The 15764-nt window shown below is 36.9% G+C and overlaps 1 protein-coding gene across 20 annotated transcripts in view; it reads left to right on the plus strand.

The window, feature by feature from the left end:
* Dlg1 (discs large MAGUK scaffold protein 1) overlaps positions 1-15764 on the plus strand; it is a 202905-nt gene that overhangs the window by 116282 nt on the left and 70859 nt on the right. For all 20 annotated transcript variants that reach the window (XM_045151324.1, XM_045151322.1, XM_045151327.1 and 17 more), the window contains 2 exons: positions 4549-4666; positions 10000-10156. In XM_045151324.1, coding sequence (XP_045007259.1) covers positions 4549-4666; positions 10000-10156 — 275 coding nt within the window. The remainder of the gene's footprint in view (positions 1-4548; positions 4667-9999; positions 10157-15764) is intronic.

Raw genomic sequence — 15764 nt, forward strand, 5'->3', positions numbered from 1 at the left:
CCTAAGGACCCCGGTTCGAGGCTCGGTTCCCCAGGTCCCACGTTAGCCAGATGCACAAGGGGGCGCACGCGTCTGGAGTTTGTTTGCAGAGGCTGGAAGCCCTGGCGCGCCCATTCTCTCTCTCTCCCTCTATCTGTCTTTCTCTCTGTGTCTGTCGCTCTCAAATAAATAAATAAAAATAAAAATAAATTAAAAAAAATAAAATAAAATGAAAACTTTACTGATAACTGGTCAGTCACAACCACTGCTCTTGTTCTATTACAGGTATATGACTTCTTTTTTTTTAGTAATTATTTTATCACTATTTTAACTTTTGTTTAATGTTGATACCCTAAGTTTTGTTTTGTTTTTTTTAAATTAAATCATCATGGATGGACAGATTATTTACCACAGCATGGGCAACTTACCATTCAAGAAAATGACTCCATCCTCCCCAGCAATTATTGACTACCATGGCAGAATATTGACAGGCCCATAATGTGCAGGTAACCACAGCTGCTGTGAGTCCATCAGTCCAAACAGCCATGTCATTACTGGAAGATAACATTCCACAGCTCTCCTCCCCATTTGCTGCACCTAACATTTTCGACAATGTTCCCTGAATCTTGGAGGGGCTGATTATATGTTCCGTTTAGGGCCAAGCTTAAACTCAGTACTTTGACCACTTACATACAAGTCTCTGCATTAACCATAGCCCACTGCTAACAGAAAGCTTCTCTGGGCGTAAACAAATATTTAGAAGGTAGTTTGCCCAACACAGCATGTCCGTTTAGCAAAATAATTGTAGCTTCCCTCCATTCACGGAGTTTTGATCAGTTTCTCTCTGATTTTGTGTGTGTTTTGTACTTTCTACTGCTGTTGCTTTCTCTGTTGTGGCCAGATAGAATTGAAGGAATTATTTCAGTAGTCCTATGTTTAAGATTTGCTTTGTGTCCTAATACATAACTATTTTAGAAAAAGTTTATGAGCTGTAATAGGAAGATATGTTTTAGTGTGCAGATGGGCTATTCTGTAGAGATCTGTTATGTCCGTTTTGTTTATGATGTCACTTAACTCAGACATCTCTAATTTATTTTTTGCTAGGATGACATGTTAATGTGCAAGAGTAGGGTACTGAAGTCACTCACTATAGTGATATTGGGGTTAACTATGAATTTACATCCAGTAGTACACGCATGTTGGGTAGGTGTAAGAAGCAGCTTTATGTCGTTGAGTTGAACCTCCAAACTGGGTACAGTTATGAGAGGAAGGGATTTATTGAAGCTTACAGATCTAAGGGAAGTTCCATAATGGTAGAAGAAATTGGCCCCCTTTTCACAAAACCAAGCAGACAGAGAGAGACAGACAGACAGGCAGACCAACTGACCCCACAAGCCACAGCAGCACCACCAGAAAAGCAATCAGCACACTTCAGGAACTACAGGCAAAGCTCCAGCACTTTGCATGTCTTCAGACTGGAATTCCAGATCCACCTGCAGTGACACCTCCTCCAGCCAGGTGACTGCAGATCAAAATTACAAACTTTAATAAAATCCTGAATATATTAGTGTCCATTCAAACTACCACGGGGGGTATATGTTCATAATTGAAATGTCATTTTAATGGAATGTTCCTTTGATGAGTAAAGAGTGACCTTCTTTAACTCTTATGACTAGTTTTGATTTGAAGTCTGTCTTGTCAAATACTACAACAGCAACTAGTTCCATTTGCTTGAAATGCCATTTTCCATCCTTTCACCCTGAGGTAGCATATGTCATTTTTATGGTGAAAGGTATCTTTTAGAGGCAACAAAAAGGATTTTGCCTTTTAATCTACCATGTAAGTCTTGTCTTTTGGTAAGGAAATTGAGATCATTTATATTTAGAATTATTATTGAAAGGTATATATTTTATCATTTTTGTTGAATTTTATACTGTTTGATATTTTTCTATCCTCTCTTCTAAGTCAGTTGTATATTTATTTGCTTATGTGGCCTCATGGATGTATTTGTCTTCCCTTTAGTCCAAAGTATTCCTTCAAGTATCTTCTGTGGAGCTGCCTTAGTTGTAGTGGTAGCTCATGTCTTTTATCCCAGCACTTGGAAGTAGCACTGAGGTAGGAGGATCACCTTGAGTCCAGTGCCAGCCTGAATTCAGTTTACTTAGTTTATAAGACTGTTGAGATTTTCTTTCTTCTCTCTTTTGTTTAGTCTCTGTGGAAAAGAGGACATTTGGTTTTGTTTGGGCAGGGTGGTGGTGGTGGTAATTATCAAGGTCTGGAGAAAAGAGTTTTTGGAAGATACAGCACTATACATGAGCAGATGGCAAAGTTAGGAAACAGTTGATTTGCTAGATAATAAGAAAATGACAGAGACATTTTCTAGGAATTGAAGACACCCAATGGATAGTTGTAAGCAAAATAAGAGTCAGAATTAGATGTATGGCATACAAGAATAAAAGTAGAGTACTTTCTAATGAAACAGTCATTGTATCTAACAGAATGTAGTTTCTCTGACATTAAAATGCTCATACTTTTGCATTGTCTATCTTCTCATAGCTTATATTCTCTTCTGCTGGGAGGTCTTGTTAAACTTATTATTTGGCTCCTAATCTCTAACCAAGTTCACTTCAAATTTGTGTACATTAGTTTTTGTCCTAAACCTTAGGGATCTTGGGTCTTTAATCTTGATAACTTAGAATAATGAATTGGATATCATCATTTTGTTTCCTATTATACAAGTCTTGTGTAGGTAACATCAACCACTGTGAGGTTAAGATTATAAGACTTGCTTGATCTTGAGGGATCTTTTAAAATTAATTTTGCTTTTCAATTTGTTTGTTTGAGAGACAGAGTGAATGGGTGCACCAGGCTCTGTAGCCACTGTAAACGAATTCCAGACGCCTAAGCCACCTTGTGCATCTGGCTTATTTGGGTTCTGGGAAGTCAAGCCTGGGTCTTTAGGCTTTGCAGACAAGAGCCTTATAACTGCTTCGCCATCTCTCCAGCCCCTTAAGGGATCTTTTTGCATAAGTTTTTAGGTGTAAAAAATAGCATTATTTTATCTACCGTTCTCCAGGTTGATAGGAACATAAAGTTTTAGTCCTTGCTGTTTCTTAGGTGAGAAATGAACTGTCCTGTAAGAGAAAAGTGTATTTTCAGATTTTGGCATTTGATGGAGTTTTTTTGCCCAGTTTTGTTCTTAGTTTGCATGTTGGTTCCGTGCAAATATGCTAATTTACCAAAAGGATTTAAGTGTCAAAATCAGTGCTGTGGGCATTATATATCACCCAAGAAAAACTACGGACTTTTAAAGTTGAGAACCATTAGTAGGTAGTTCTTGATTCTAGTATAAAACATCATATATGTGAAAGAACACTATTAGTGTTAAGTTCAACATGCCTGTACTACCAGTAGATATACTAAATCCTAAGATTTATTGCCAATAAACATTGCATACTTCTTCCTTTATGTATTTTTACCAATAGAGTTGTATAGATGCTGCCTTTGTTTTGGTAGAATATGCATTTTTCCCATGCACTATTGTTCAGTCATTTCCTATTGTCTTTCACTGAGATCACTTCATTTCTGTATGTTGCCTATCCAGTCACTATGGTTATTTCAATAAATGATCTGTCCATATAACTTTATCATAGTCACAGATTTATGAAAGTTAAATAATTTTTTCTATGTAAATTTGTAATGATTCAGATAATTCAAGTATGTATCTTTGTAAGCTAGAGCTTAAATTTGTTTCATACTTGTATCTTTGGAAAGCATTATTAGGAATTGCATAATAATTTTCTCTTCATAGCTTTTGCTAGAATGACAACCTGTGTATGATACTTATTATCAAATGGACCAACAGATCCAACTTGCTTTTGTTGTTGTTACCAAGTTTGTACCTTCTCATGGGCATATTTGAAAGAAATACACATTGGGTTGACAGTTGTAGCTGGTATAAGGACATGAGATTTTGTGCATGTATTTTTAAGCTTCTGGTTTCCATTATTCACATTGCTTTTAAAAAATATTAGCATATGTTAATATACATAATGATATGCTTCATTATGACATTTTAATATGTGTGTATAATATTTCAAATTTGTCCATATTCCCCCTTATAGCCCTGTATTACTTCCTTCCCACTTCTATCACTACCCTTCTTCCCAAGCAGAGATCCATTTTTGAGTATATCCTTTTTTAAAAAGTACTCCACAAAATTAATTCTTAGAAAAATCAACATTATTCAGGTTTGCTTAGTTTTTTCTATAATAGTTTTTAAATGACCTTTTCTAGATACTGTTGTGCCAATCAGTTAATGTAAATTCTTTTTTTAGTTGTATTTTCTTGAAAGAATGCAAATGAGAATAATTTGTTTTATTGTTCTGAATAGCTAAACTAGTTTGTTTTTTTTTTTCCTGGAAACTGAGCTTGTACATTTTTTAACTGATAAATAAATCTCTACCAAATTCTGATCTAGAAATTAGTGAAAAGAATTATAATATGTGAGATTCTGAGTGACATCTTTCTTTTTATATATATATATTTTTCACTTTCTTTGTTTGGAAGCTTCGTCTCAGCCTGTTGATAATCATGTTAGCCCATCTTACTTGGGCCAGACACCAACATCACCAGCCAGATATTCACCCATTTCTAAAGCTATGCTTGGAGATGATGAAATTACTAGGTAAGGAACTTAACATTCATCTTCTTAAATAAACTCAACTTTTAAATAGAATCTGTGTATATGTATGTGTACAGATAGATGCACATGTGTGCACATGTATGTAGAGGCCAGAGTATAACCTCTGGTATTGTTCCTGAGGTACCTTCCACTTTTTTCCAGACATGGTCTCTCACTCTCAAGCTGTCCTTAAAATTAACCTGTATAGCTGGATGTGGTGGCATTCAACTGTAATCTCAGCATTCAAAAGAGTAAAGCATAAAGATCATGAGTTCAAGGCCAGTTTATGCTACATAGCAAGTTCCAGGCTGGTTTGGGCTATAAGGAAAAAGAATGGAAGGGAGGAGGGAAGGAGAATCCTAGAATAAAAAGAAAAATGAAAAATGTTAGTTTAGGTAAAAATTAAGAATATACTTATGTATATTTAAAAGTAACTTTGTATTCTTTCTAATATGTACCATAAAATACTGTGCATTTATTTGATACATGTTTAGAATTCAACAAGTGGTATCTTCTTTAATATGTATTATCAGGCTGGAGATAGAACTCAGTAGTAAAAAATGCTTGACCAGCATAGATGAGGTCCTTAAGTTCAATTTCTGGCACGACCAAAAAAATAACAATAACAAGGAAAAAAAAAAAACAACAAAGAAAGACAATATATATTCTTGATATCATGATAGAAAAATTTACAGCTGTACTGAAGTTAATGTTAACTTAGTTCCAAAGAATTAAGTGAAAATGCTTTTTAGCTCTTTTCACAGCATTCAAGGTAGTAATAGCACTGTATCTAGTTTAATTTGTAAACTACAAGTATTTCATATTACTGTAACATTTAACATTATATATGTATATATACTCATTGATGTCTGCTTTTATTTTTTAACTTCATCATTATAAGCATTTTTAGTTATGAACCTTTGTGTTTGTGGTAATTGTGATTTTTCTTGTTAGACTCTAGACCAAGATTCTTAAGCTTTTTTCATTTTTTTGTGACCCCAGGTATATAGGTGTATAAAATAAGTATACAAATCAAACATTTACTAATACAATAAACAAATTTATTTAAAAATAATTGGGGGGGGCTGAGTAGATGGCATAGTAGATAAAAGACTTCTATGCACGTCTTGAGTACCTGAGTTTAGATCACCAGCACCCTCCTTAAAGTTGGATACTATGGCATAAAATGCCAGGCATGGTGGTATACACCTATAATTCCGGCACTGGGGAGGAGGAGAGTGGGAATTTTTGGGGCTCTCTCTACTCTCGTCACATTGGTGAGCACTTGGTTCCGGTGTGCATTTGTTACCTCTAACCATCTCTAGACTGCTTCATCACTTCAGACAGACTGTTAACCAACGAGCAGTCCCAGCCCACTCAGCTCCTAGCGCTGTGTAAATGCCAGTCTGTTTTCTGTCTCTATAAATTTATTTTATCTAGATAAGTCATGTGTATGGAACTATATAAGACTTTTTATGACCTACTTCACAACACAATGTTTTTAAGGTCCACTCATGGCATAGCATGTATCAAAACTTCATTTTTATGGAGTATGTGCATGTATATAAGCATGGCATGAGCTCTACATTTTGTTTCTTCATCTATTGATGGGCACTTGGATTGTTTCAGCCTGCTGGCTATTGTAAGTAATGCTGTGATAAACATTGACATATGAATACTGTTCAGGGCTCGAGAGATGGCTCAGCAGTTAAAGGTGCTTGCTTGCAAAGCCTAGCAGTCTGGGTTCAATTCCCCAGTACCAAAGTAAAGTCAGATGCACAATGTGGCACATCTATCTGGAGTTTGTTTTCAATGGCAAGAGGCCCTGACATGCACATCTGCTTGTTAATAAAGTATTTTAAAAACAGCTGTGAGGATCCTGCTTTAAACACATTATTTAGGAAATATTTCAAGGTGGGATTCCAGGATCATATGGTAACTTGTATGTGTGTGTGTGTAAACCAAAAGTACACATTGAGTGTCTTGCTCAGCAGGTTTCCACCATACTCTTGAGACAGAGTCTCTTGTGGAACCTAGAGCTTACCAGTTTGGCTAGTCTAGCTAACCGGACTTGTGAGTAATAGAAATCCAAACTCAGTACCTTAGGCCTGTGTGACAAATACTTCACACTCTGGGCCATCTACTCAGCCCCAGTAACTTTCATTTTTTAATATTAGCTTTTTTAGAACCATCAAAAATGTTTTATATTACCACCATTAATTTGTCAGAGTTTCAGAATTACTCATTGTGCTTTTGATTGACACTGTCCTAAGGACTGATGAGGTTAAGTATCTTTTCATGGGCTTATATCACTTAAAATAAGAATGTATTTTCCGGGCTGGAGAGATGGCTTAGCGGTTAAGCGCTTGCCTGTGAAGCCTAAGGACCCCAGTTCGAGGCTCGGTTCCCCAGGTCCCACGTTAGCCAGATGCACAAGGGGGCGCACGCGTCTGGAGTTCGTTTGCAGAGGCTGGAAGCCCTGGCGCGCCCATTCTCTCTGTCTCCCTCTATCTGTCTTTCTCTCTGTGTCTGTCGCTCTCTAATAAATAAATAAATAAAAATTTTAAAAAAATGTATTTTCCTTTGGAAATACCATTGAGCTTTAGCAGAGTATTTTCAAATTACTACATGAAGTGTTTATAATTCATACATGTGAATTTAGGGTAGAAGTGGAGCCCTAAACTCTGGATCTATTAATATGATAAAAGCTCTACCCTGTCTTTCCTACACAGCTCCCATTAATTACTGCTTTCTTGGATTTTGTGTTTATTATCCCTTTTTTCTTCCATATATTGTATGTACATTTAAAAACATAGCTCCATAAAAATATTTTGTTTTGCCATATTTGGCAAGAAAATTCTAACTATGCACATCCTGTGAATAATATTAAGTATATTATGTAAATGCTTGACAAATAAGTGATATTCTGTATTTCATCAAATCTAAAATCATCTGCTTTTGGTACATTGATGGTCTTGCCAGAAATTGGATGGTTTTCACATACCTCTTTCAACAGCTTGACAGTTGTGAAACATTGTCACTGCTAAGATATGTTCCAAAGAGTTTTAATTTGAGAAAAAAGTAAGTGCTTTCTAGAATTTTTTTTTTTATTTTTTATTTTTTTTGGTTTTTCAAGGTAGGGTCTTGCTCTAGCCCAGGCTGACCTGGAATTCACTATGGAGTCTCAGGGTGGCCTCAAACTCGGCAATCCTCCTACCTCTGCCTCCCAAGTGCTGGGATTAAAGGCATGAGTCACCACACCAGGCAGTTAGAATTGAGGATTTTTAAACCCTTTTTATTTATTTATTTGAGAAAGCAGAGGAAGCGTGAGTTTGGGTGCACCAGGGCCTCCTGCTGCTGTAAACAAACTCCAGACAGATGCACTTACTTTGTACAATCATCTGGCTTTATGTTGGTACTGGGGAATTGAACTTGAGGCCATGAGGCTTTGCAAGCGAGCACCTTTAACCATCTCTCTAGCCTTAGAGTTTATTTTTAAAAGGTAGTAAATAAAGTCCTTATGTTGCCCAGGATGATCTTAAATTCATGGTCTTATGCAGTCCTTATACCTTGGCCTTCTGAGTAGCTAGGACTATCATTGCATACCATCATACCAGTCTTTACAAGGCAATTAATTATTTCTTATAAAATAAGCCTAGAGATAGGCAGTTTTAATGTTGCCATTGCCAGCATTAGGTCATGAGGTCTGTATGACACTTTTAGCTTTATTAAAAATTGATTCCCTGGGGGGGGGGTGGCATTGAGAGAAGAAAGAAGGCTGGAAAAGTGCTTTTTCCTTATTAGTGTAGGTCTTTCCTTGGGAAATGATGGAAAATTTTCCCTTAATTTGTCAGAGGCTAGAAAAGAGTCACACCTTCTCCTTAGCAAAAAAAGAATGGGATTGCAGTGACCCATTTGATTAGTAATCATTTATCTCTTTGGAACTAAAAGAAGGGCCTACTTCATCCAAGAAAAAAAAGAAATAGAAGCTAAGAAATAGGAGGTGTGGGCTAGAGAGATGGCTTAGCGGTTAAGACATTTGCCTGCAAAGCCAAAGGACCTCAGTTCAATTCTTCAGGACCCATGTAAGCCAGGTGCTTAAGGGGGCGCTTCTTTCTGTAGTTCATTTGCAGTGTCTGGAGGCCCTGGCACGCCCATTCTCTCTCTCCCTGTCTCTGCCTCTTTCTTTTTCTCTCTCTCAAATAAATAAATAAAAATAAAGTTTAAAAAAGAGAAGAAAAGGAATAGGAGCTGTGACAGCTTCATAGCAATAGATATCAACTTTTCTTGAGTATGCTCACTATGTAGTCTCAGGATGGCCTTGAACTCTTGGTGATACTCCTACCTCTGCCTCCCAAGAGCTGGGATTAAAGGTGTGAGCCACCATGCCTGGCTCTGAGTATACATTTCTTAACAGGCTTTGTACAAATACCCACACATTCATACACGCACATGCAATTTAATTTCCCACATTCTTTTCTCCTTTTGATTTTGTCTTGCTTGATTTTTTTTAAATTGCCATTTATGTGCACATATTTATGAGTGTGTGTGTTTGCACCAGGTCCTCTTGCTTCTACAAATACCAGACTCTACTTTTTGTGTTTGGCTTACATGGGTCCTGGGGAATTGAATCCTGACTGGCAGGTCTTGCAAACAAGCATTTTTTTAAACTTCTGAGCCATCTTCCCCACCCGTTGCTTAATATTTGAAATAAGTTTTTGACTTTTATATAAAATCATATTTACACACACACACACACACACACACACACACACACACGTATATTTTGAAACAAGCTCAACAGCAAGAGTGAGAGAAAGAAAGAACTGGTGTACCAGGGCCTCCAGCCACTGAAATCGAGCTCCAGATGTATGCGCCCCTTGTGTGCATGTGTAACTGTGCATCTGGCTTACATGGGACCTGGAGAGTCAGACATGAGTCCTTAGCCTTCGCAAGCAAGTGCCTTAACTGCTAAGTAATCTCTACAGCCCTAAAATCATATTTGTCTTCAATATTAGAATCACTTTACTCTGCAGTAAGAAATCTTTTATATATCATCTAGCTTTCTCTATGGTTTGATAATAAGAGTTATTAGCTGGGTGTAGTGGCTTATTATTGCCTGTAATCCCATTATTCAGGAGGCTTAGGTAGAAGCACTGCCATGAGTTTAAGCTTGGGTTATGTTGCAAGTTTGAGCGTAGCCAGGGCTGTAGAGCAGGCTCAGTCCCCCTCCCTCAGCCTCGGGTAGGAGTTATCAGTAGGAGATTCTCAAGGAATGAGTGTAAGCTTCTAAATATAATTTCCAGGATATTTGATTTTTTTTTTTTAACTTTTAGGGAACCTAGAAAAGTTGTCCTTCATCGTGGCTCAACAGGCCTTGGTTTCAACATTGTAGGAGGTGAAGATGGAGAAGGAATATTTATTTCCTTTATTTTGGCTGGAGGACCTGCTGATCTAAGTGGAGAGCTCAGAAAAGGAGATCGCATTATATCGGTAGGACACATTGATCTGAATGTTCTTTTGATTGTGTGTATTATGACCTATTGATGACTATAGGTGGATTTTTAATATTCCAACATTGTGAGTATATCTTGTTATCTTCTTACCCCTTTGCAACTTAACTGCAGAATTACAGTGTTGTCAGAGAACATATTCAGTATGACATATTTTCTTTTGTTGTGGGAAAACACTGGTTGGCTTTTATAAATGTGCATGAAAGAAGTATGTATTCATTTGTCTGTTAACTCATCTTTGTTTCTTGTTCACTTACTTGTATACTTTCTTTGCGCTTTAAGCTGTTTGCCTAATCTGTGAATGAAACAGGCTTTGTTTTTTTGTTTTTTTTTTTTTTTTTTTTTTTTGGTTTTTCGAGGTAGGGTCTCACTCTGGTCCAGGCTGTCCTGGAATTAATTCTTTAGTCTCAGGGTGGCCTCGAACTCATGGCGATCCTCCTACCTCTGCCTCCCGAGTGCTGGGATTAAAGGCGTGCACCACCATGCCCGGCTTTGAAACAGGCTTTTAAGGCTGTCTGAATATGAGAGTGGAATTAAGAGTTTGTCCTTGTTACATTGTCTTTTTATTTATATCTTTTGAAACTATTACTTGATTGGAATGACCACTCCTTCCTACAAAGTTGAACTTTTTGCCATTATGTAATGATCTTCCTTTTTTAGTAATGCTTTCTAATAATGAGTTTTGCCATGAAGTCTATGTTGTCTTATATATGTTTTATGTAGCTATCCTTTTTGTTTGATATTGGCCTTTTTTACTACTTATTTATTGGCCTCTTTACTGTTTTAATTTTGTATTTGTGTACACATTATGAATTTTAGTTCTACAGTTCTCCCTAAGGACACAGACCTTGGGAAAGTTTAATCATCATATTTATAGCATTTTACTTCTATTAGAATTTTGCATCCCAAAATTTAGCCATTTTAGTCTTCTTGCTAACATTGGTTACAATTTTTGTTTGTCACTGGTTATTATATCTTTTCTTGTGTGTTTCTTAGTGGATCACTAATAGTATTTGAACTGAGCCCTTGTTTGTTACATGGGACTATCTTGTTCATTGTAGAAAATTTAGCTTTCCTATTTTCTTATTTATTAGTCTATGCATTTGCCTGTGCATATGTAATATTGTGCATGTGCACCACTTGTGGGGGGCACTTGCCTGAGGAGGCCATAGAAGAATATCAGGTGTCCAGCGCCATTGCTCTTCCACCTATTGTAGTATGAGCTGGCTCTTACTGATATTAGAGCTTCCTTCTTTTCAAGATCTGTGTCCGGTGACTGTGGTATCTGCTCCCCTTTTCTGCACTGGAGTTATGGGTGTGTGTGGCCACACCCAGCTGTTCATGTGGGTTGGGAGATTCTAACTTGGGTGGTTTCAGGCCTCAGGCTCTCATGCTTGGATGAAAGCACACTTAACCATTAAGCCACATCGCCAGCCCAGCTTTTCTAACGTCTATCCTCTCCATGCTCCCTAGTCATTGTAAAAAGCAACAATGGTACTCAAATACCTAATGTGCCCATGTGAGGGCTTTTGATTTATTCTTTTAGCAGCTTTTTAATGGTTAATATTTAAAAATATTATCTGAAAATGTTTTTATTGTTTCCTTGTTTATAAATTTGGTACCATCCAGAATTTTAGTTGGCAACTTCTGACTCAAAAACTTGAAAGGTACTCTTTTATACTGTCTGGCTTATTGATAATTAACACAAAACAGAAAAGGGGTCTGGTCTTTATCATGTTTAGAGATTTATTTTCTCATTGGCTGCTTTGAAGATCTCATTTGTGGTGTGCTGAAAATTCAGTGATATAGGTTTATATCTTGCCTTTTTGAGATTTAGTATGCTTACTTAATTAGATGTGACCTGTTTTTTCATTAGTTCTGAAAACATCCTTTCAAATTTTGCTTTACCACATTAAATGTACTCTATACTTATTGAATTCCTAGGAGTGGATGTTGTTCTGGTCATCATGTCTTTTAACCCTTTGACATAGTTATCAACTCAATCTCCTTGTACTTAATTTCTTTATTTCTTTCTCATGGTTCTGTTTGCTTCATATATATGTGAGCTGCTTTTCAAGAAAAACTTGAGATTTAGTTTCAGAGATTTTGCTTTTTTTCCCCCCTAAACGTCCTTTGTACAAGTTGCTTGATGGTTTTGGTAGTTGGTGGCTTCTTACATGTTTTAATGGTTTTCTGCTAACCATACTTAATTTCTGTATGAATAGTACTGTTTTATGAAATTCATAACTATTTAATACATAATTTCTGTGCCTCATGGAGAATTATCTTCCTTGCTTTGAACTGCATTGTGAGCTGACTCTTAGTTGCCCTGTATTGATGGGAATCCAGTGTTTTTTGAGTTAGGGAGTGGTGGTTAATGAAATATTTTACATTGCATGTGTTAAGCTGCTGGCAGCATGATTCTTAACACATTTTCCATTGACAGAATTAAAATTTAGAGGCTACTTTGCCCTTAATGCCTAATCAACCATCCAGATAAGATTAACCTGCTGTTGCTAATTATTAAACATAATGTATTTTAAGGTAAAGCAGGTTTCAGAAATTTTAGAATTTGAGATATAGAAATAAATTTTATATTCTAGGTCAATAGTTCCGTTCAGTTTGCTATTTTAATTCATTTCTTTGATGTAAATCAATAGAGGCCTTTTCAACTATTAAATAAAATAAGAAAATATTCCTCAAAGTAAAGGTGAATGTGACAGAAAAATGAAAGGAAAATTATTCCAAAAATGTCAGCTGCATTTTTTATACAACTCTCAGAGTAATCCCACTCACAATCTAATTTTTTTATCTGACACATTTATATTAACAACATATACCTGCATTTTGTCCTCTTATGGCTCATGTATAATGTAAGGATGGACTTGAGTCCAGAACAGAAAGAAGAATGAATGATCATTTACAAAAGAAATAAGAACTTACTTTTGTTTTTGTTCTAGGATCATGGTGTTACGAGCTGACATTTGGATAAAAATAATTTTGAGCACTCGAATCTTCAGATATGCAGGAAGCAATACTTTATTGAGGATTATGTACTACTAGATTCTAAGAAAATAAACTTACTAATATGTAGTACAGCTAAATGAAAATTGCACCTAAAATTTTAAGGCTAAACAACATTAAAATTGGGTTACGTCAGTCAAAACCTAGGAATAATTGCAGACTTATTTTTTGAGGCAAGCCCAACAAACTGAGCTTTTTTTTTTTTTTTTTTTTTAAGATGAGAGAAACAGAGAATATTTATACATGGGAAGGCCTCCAGCTACTGCACTCGAATTCCAGATGATGCATCATCTTGAGTATCTGGCTTACATGGGATCTGGGGAGTTGAACATAGGTCCTTAGGCTTTGCAGGCAAGTGCCTTAATTGCTAAGCAATCTCTCCAGCCCAACTTTTCTTATAAAAAAGAATAAATAAAATAAATAATTTTTTTAAAATTAAATTTTTAAAATTAAAATTAAAATAGAGAGAGAGAGAGAATGGGCACACCAGGGCCTCCAGCCACTGCATGTGAACTCTAGACACATGCACCTCCCTGTGCATCTGGCTTATGTGGATTCTGGGGAACCCAACCTGAGTCCTTAGGCTTCACAGGCAAGCGCCTTAACCACTAAACCATCTCCCCAGCCCTGCAGTAACTTTTTTTAAAGAAAACTAGAGCCTACTTGCAATATGTGAATCCAGAAGTCTCAGAGATCATCCTTCACTTTAACATCAGAACAATCTGGTTAAACTTAAATAAACTGAACACATCTGGGAGCTATAATTCAGAGAGACCTAAGTGAACATATGTCCAGAAAGTAACAAGAAAACCATCTGTGGCAGCTCTCATTCTTGGTAGAGTTTGAGAAGGAATAGATAGAAATAGGAAGACACCAACAAAACAGTACTCAGCATTGTGTGGCCCTGTTTTAGACTGATAAAACAGATAAAGATTCTGAGAAGCCATGAGGCCAGTCTGTATCCATTTGTTAACATTTTTCTCATGAATCTTCACTGAGTAGTGAGAAGCATTAAGCTAATATTTGGTGACCTAGAGGTAGGAATTATTCATTCCTGAATTTTAAAGGGAATCCCCCCCCAAAAAAAACAAGTCAAGAGCCCATTAAACTTTGCTTATGATCCTATGCACCAGAGTCTAAAGTCCTAGAAGGCTTATTAAAATAAGCCACTCAATAAAATAAAATAAGCCACTCCGTGATTTCACTTGCTAAGAGGTGGAAATACAAAGTCTGCAAGGCAGTGTGGGACAGAGAATGGTAGGGAAAAGAACGGAGAGATACTCACAAGTCCAGAAAGTAAAAGGAAATATCCCAGAAAGGTGGCAGCTAAGTAACAAAGCAGTTTTGAAAGTTGGCAGCTCAGCTTTAAAATATGAGATCTTGGTCTGGAGAGATGGCTTAGCGGTTAAGTGCATGCCTGTGAAGCCAAAGGACCTGGTTAGAGGCTCGATTCCCCAGGGCCCACATTGGCCAGATGCACAAGAGGGCACACGCTTCTGGAGTTCGTTTGCAGTGGTTGGAAGCCCTGGCGTGCCCATTTCTCTCTCTCTCTCTCTGCCTCTTTCCCTCTCTGTCACTCTCAAATAAATAAATAAATAATGAACAAAAAAAAATTTTTTTAAATATGAGATCTTACAAATCTTACCCATGCTCACATTCTAAGCCCCTCAGAATGAAAATGTGTGTTTGATCCTACTTTCAAGCATTTTAAACCAAATTGAAGCTACAACAAAACTACAATTCATGTTCATGCAGCTTGACTCGGGAAGCCTAACACATAGATTATTCCATTTCCCAGGGACTAATTTCCTGACACTGAAAACAGTGTTGTAGGATAGGAAAGTAGTATATGATGCTTACTTCATTCTTTCTTAGGATTCTATAAAGAATTGAATAGCCTGATGAAAGGTAACTTGTTCAGAGAGAAAGAAGTTAGGTGAGTGTGATGGTGGATGAGGCAGATCATCAGGATGGCTCAGTGGTAAGGTGCAGCATTCAGAAGGACGAGGCAGGAGGCACTCCACAAATTACACACCAGCCTTGTCTACATAGTGACATGTTTCAAAAAAAAAATTCATTAGCTGAAAATTAACTAAATAAAAACTGAAGTTAGAAGAAGTAATCAAGAGAAGGCCTAGATGGTGTATATAATGGATTATTCTTTAAAATAATTGTGATAAATAAACCAGATATGATGACACAACCTGTAACCCAGAAGACTGAGACAAGAAGATTGCCACAAGTTCCTGGCCATGGAGAGAGTAACCTGTCATCCAGGGCTATAGTGAGACCTTGTCACTAAAAATGATGATGGTGTTAATAGTGATGATAAAAAAAAAAAATGTTGAAAGGGGGCTGAAGAGATAGATTGGCAGTTAAGAATCTTGTCTGCAAAGCCTAAGGACCCGGGTTTGATTGCCCAGTACCCATGTAAATCCAGATGTACAGGTGGCACATGTGTCTGGAGTTTGTTTGCAGTGACTTGAGGCCTTGACACATTCATATACCCCTCCTTCCCTCCCTCTCTGCTTATCTGTTTCTACCTCTTTCTTTTTCTCTCAGAT

Source organism: Jaculus jaculus, chromosome 5 (genome assembly GCF_020740685.1).
Source record: "Jaculus jaculus isolate mJacJac1 chromosome 5, mJacJac1.mat.Y.cur, whole genome shotgun sequence".
Classification (NCBI taxonomy): Eukaryota; Metazoa; Chordata; class Mammalia; order Rodentia; family Dipodidae; genus Jaculus; species Jaculus jaculus.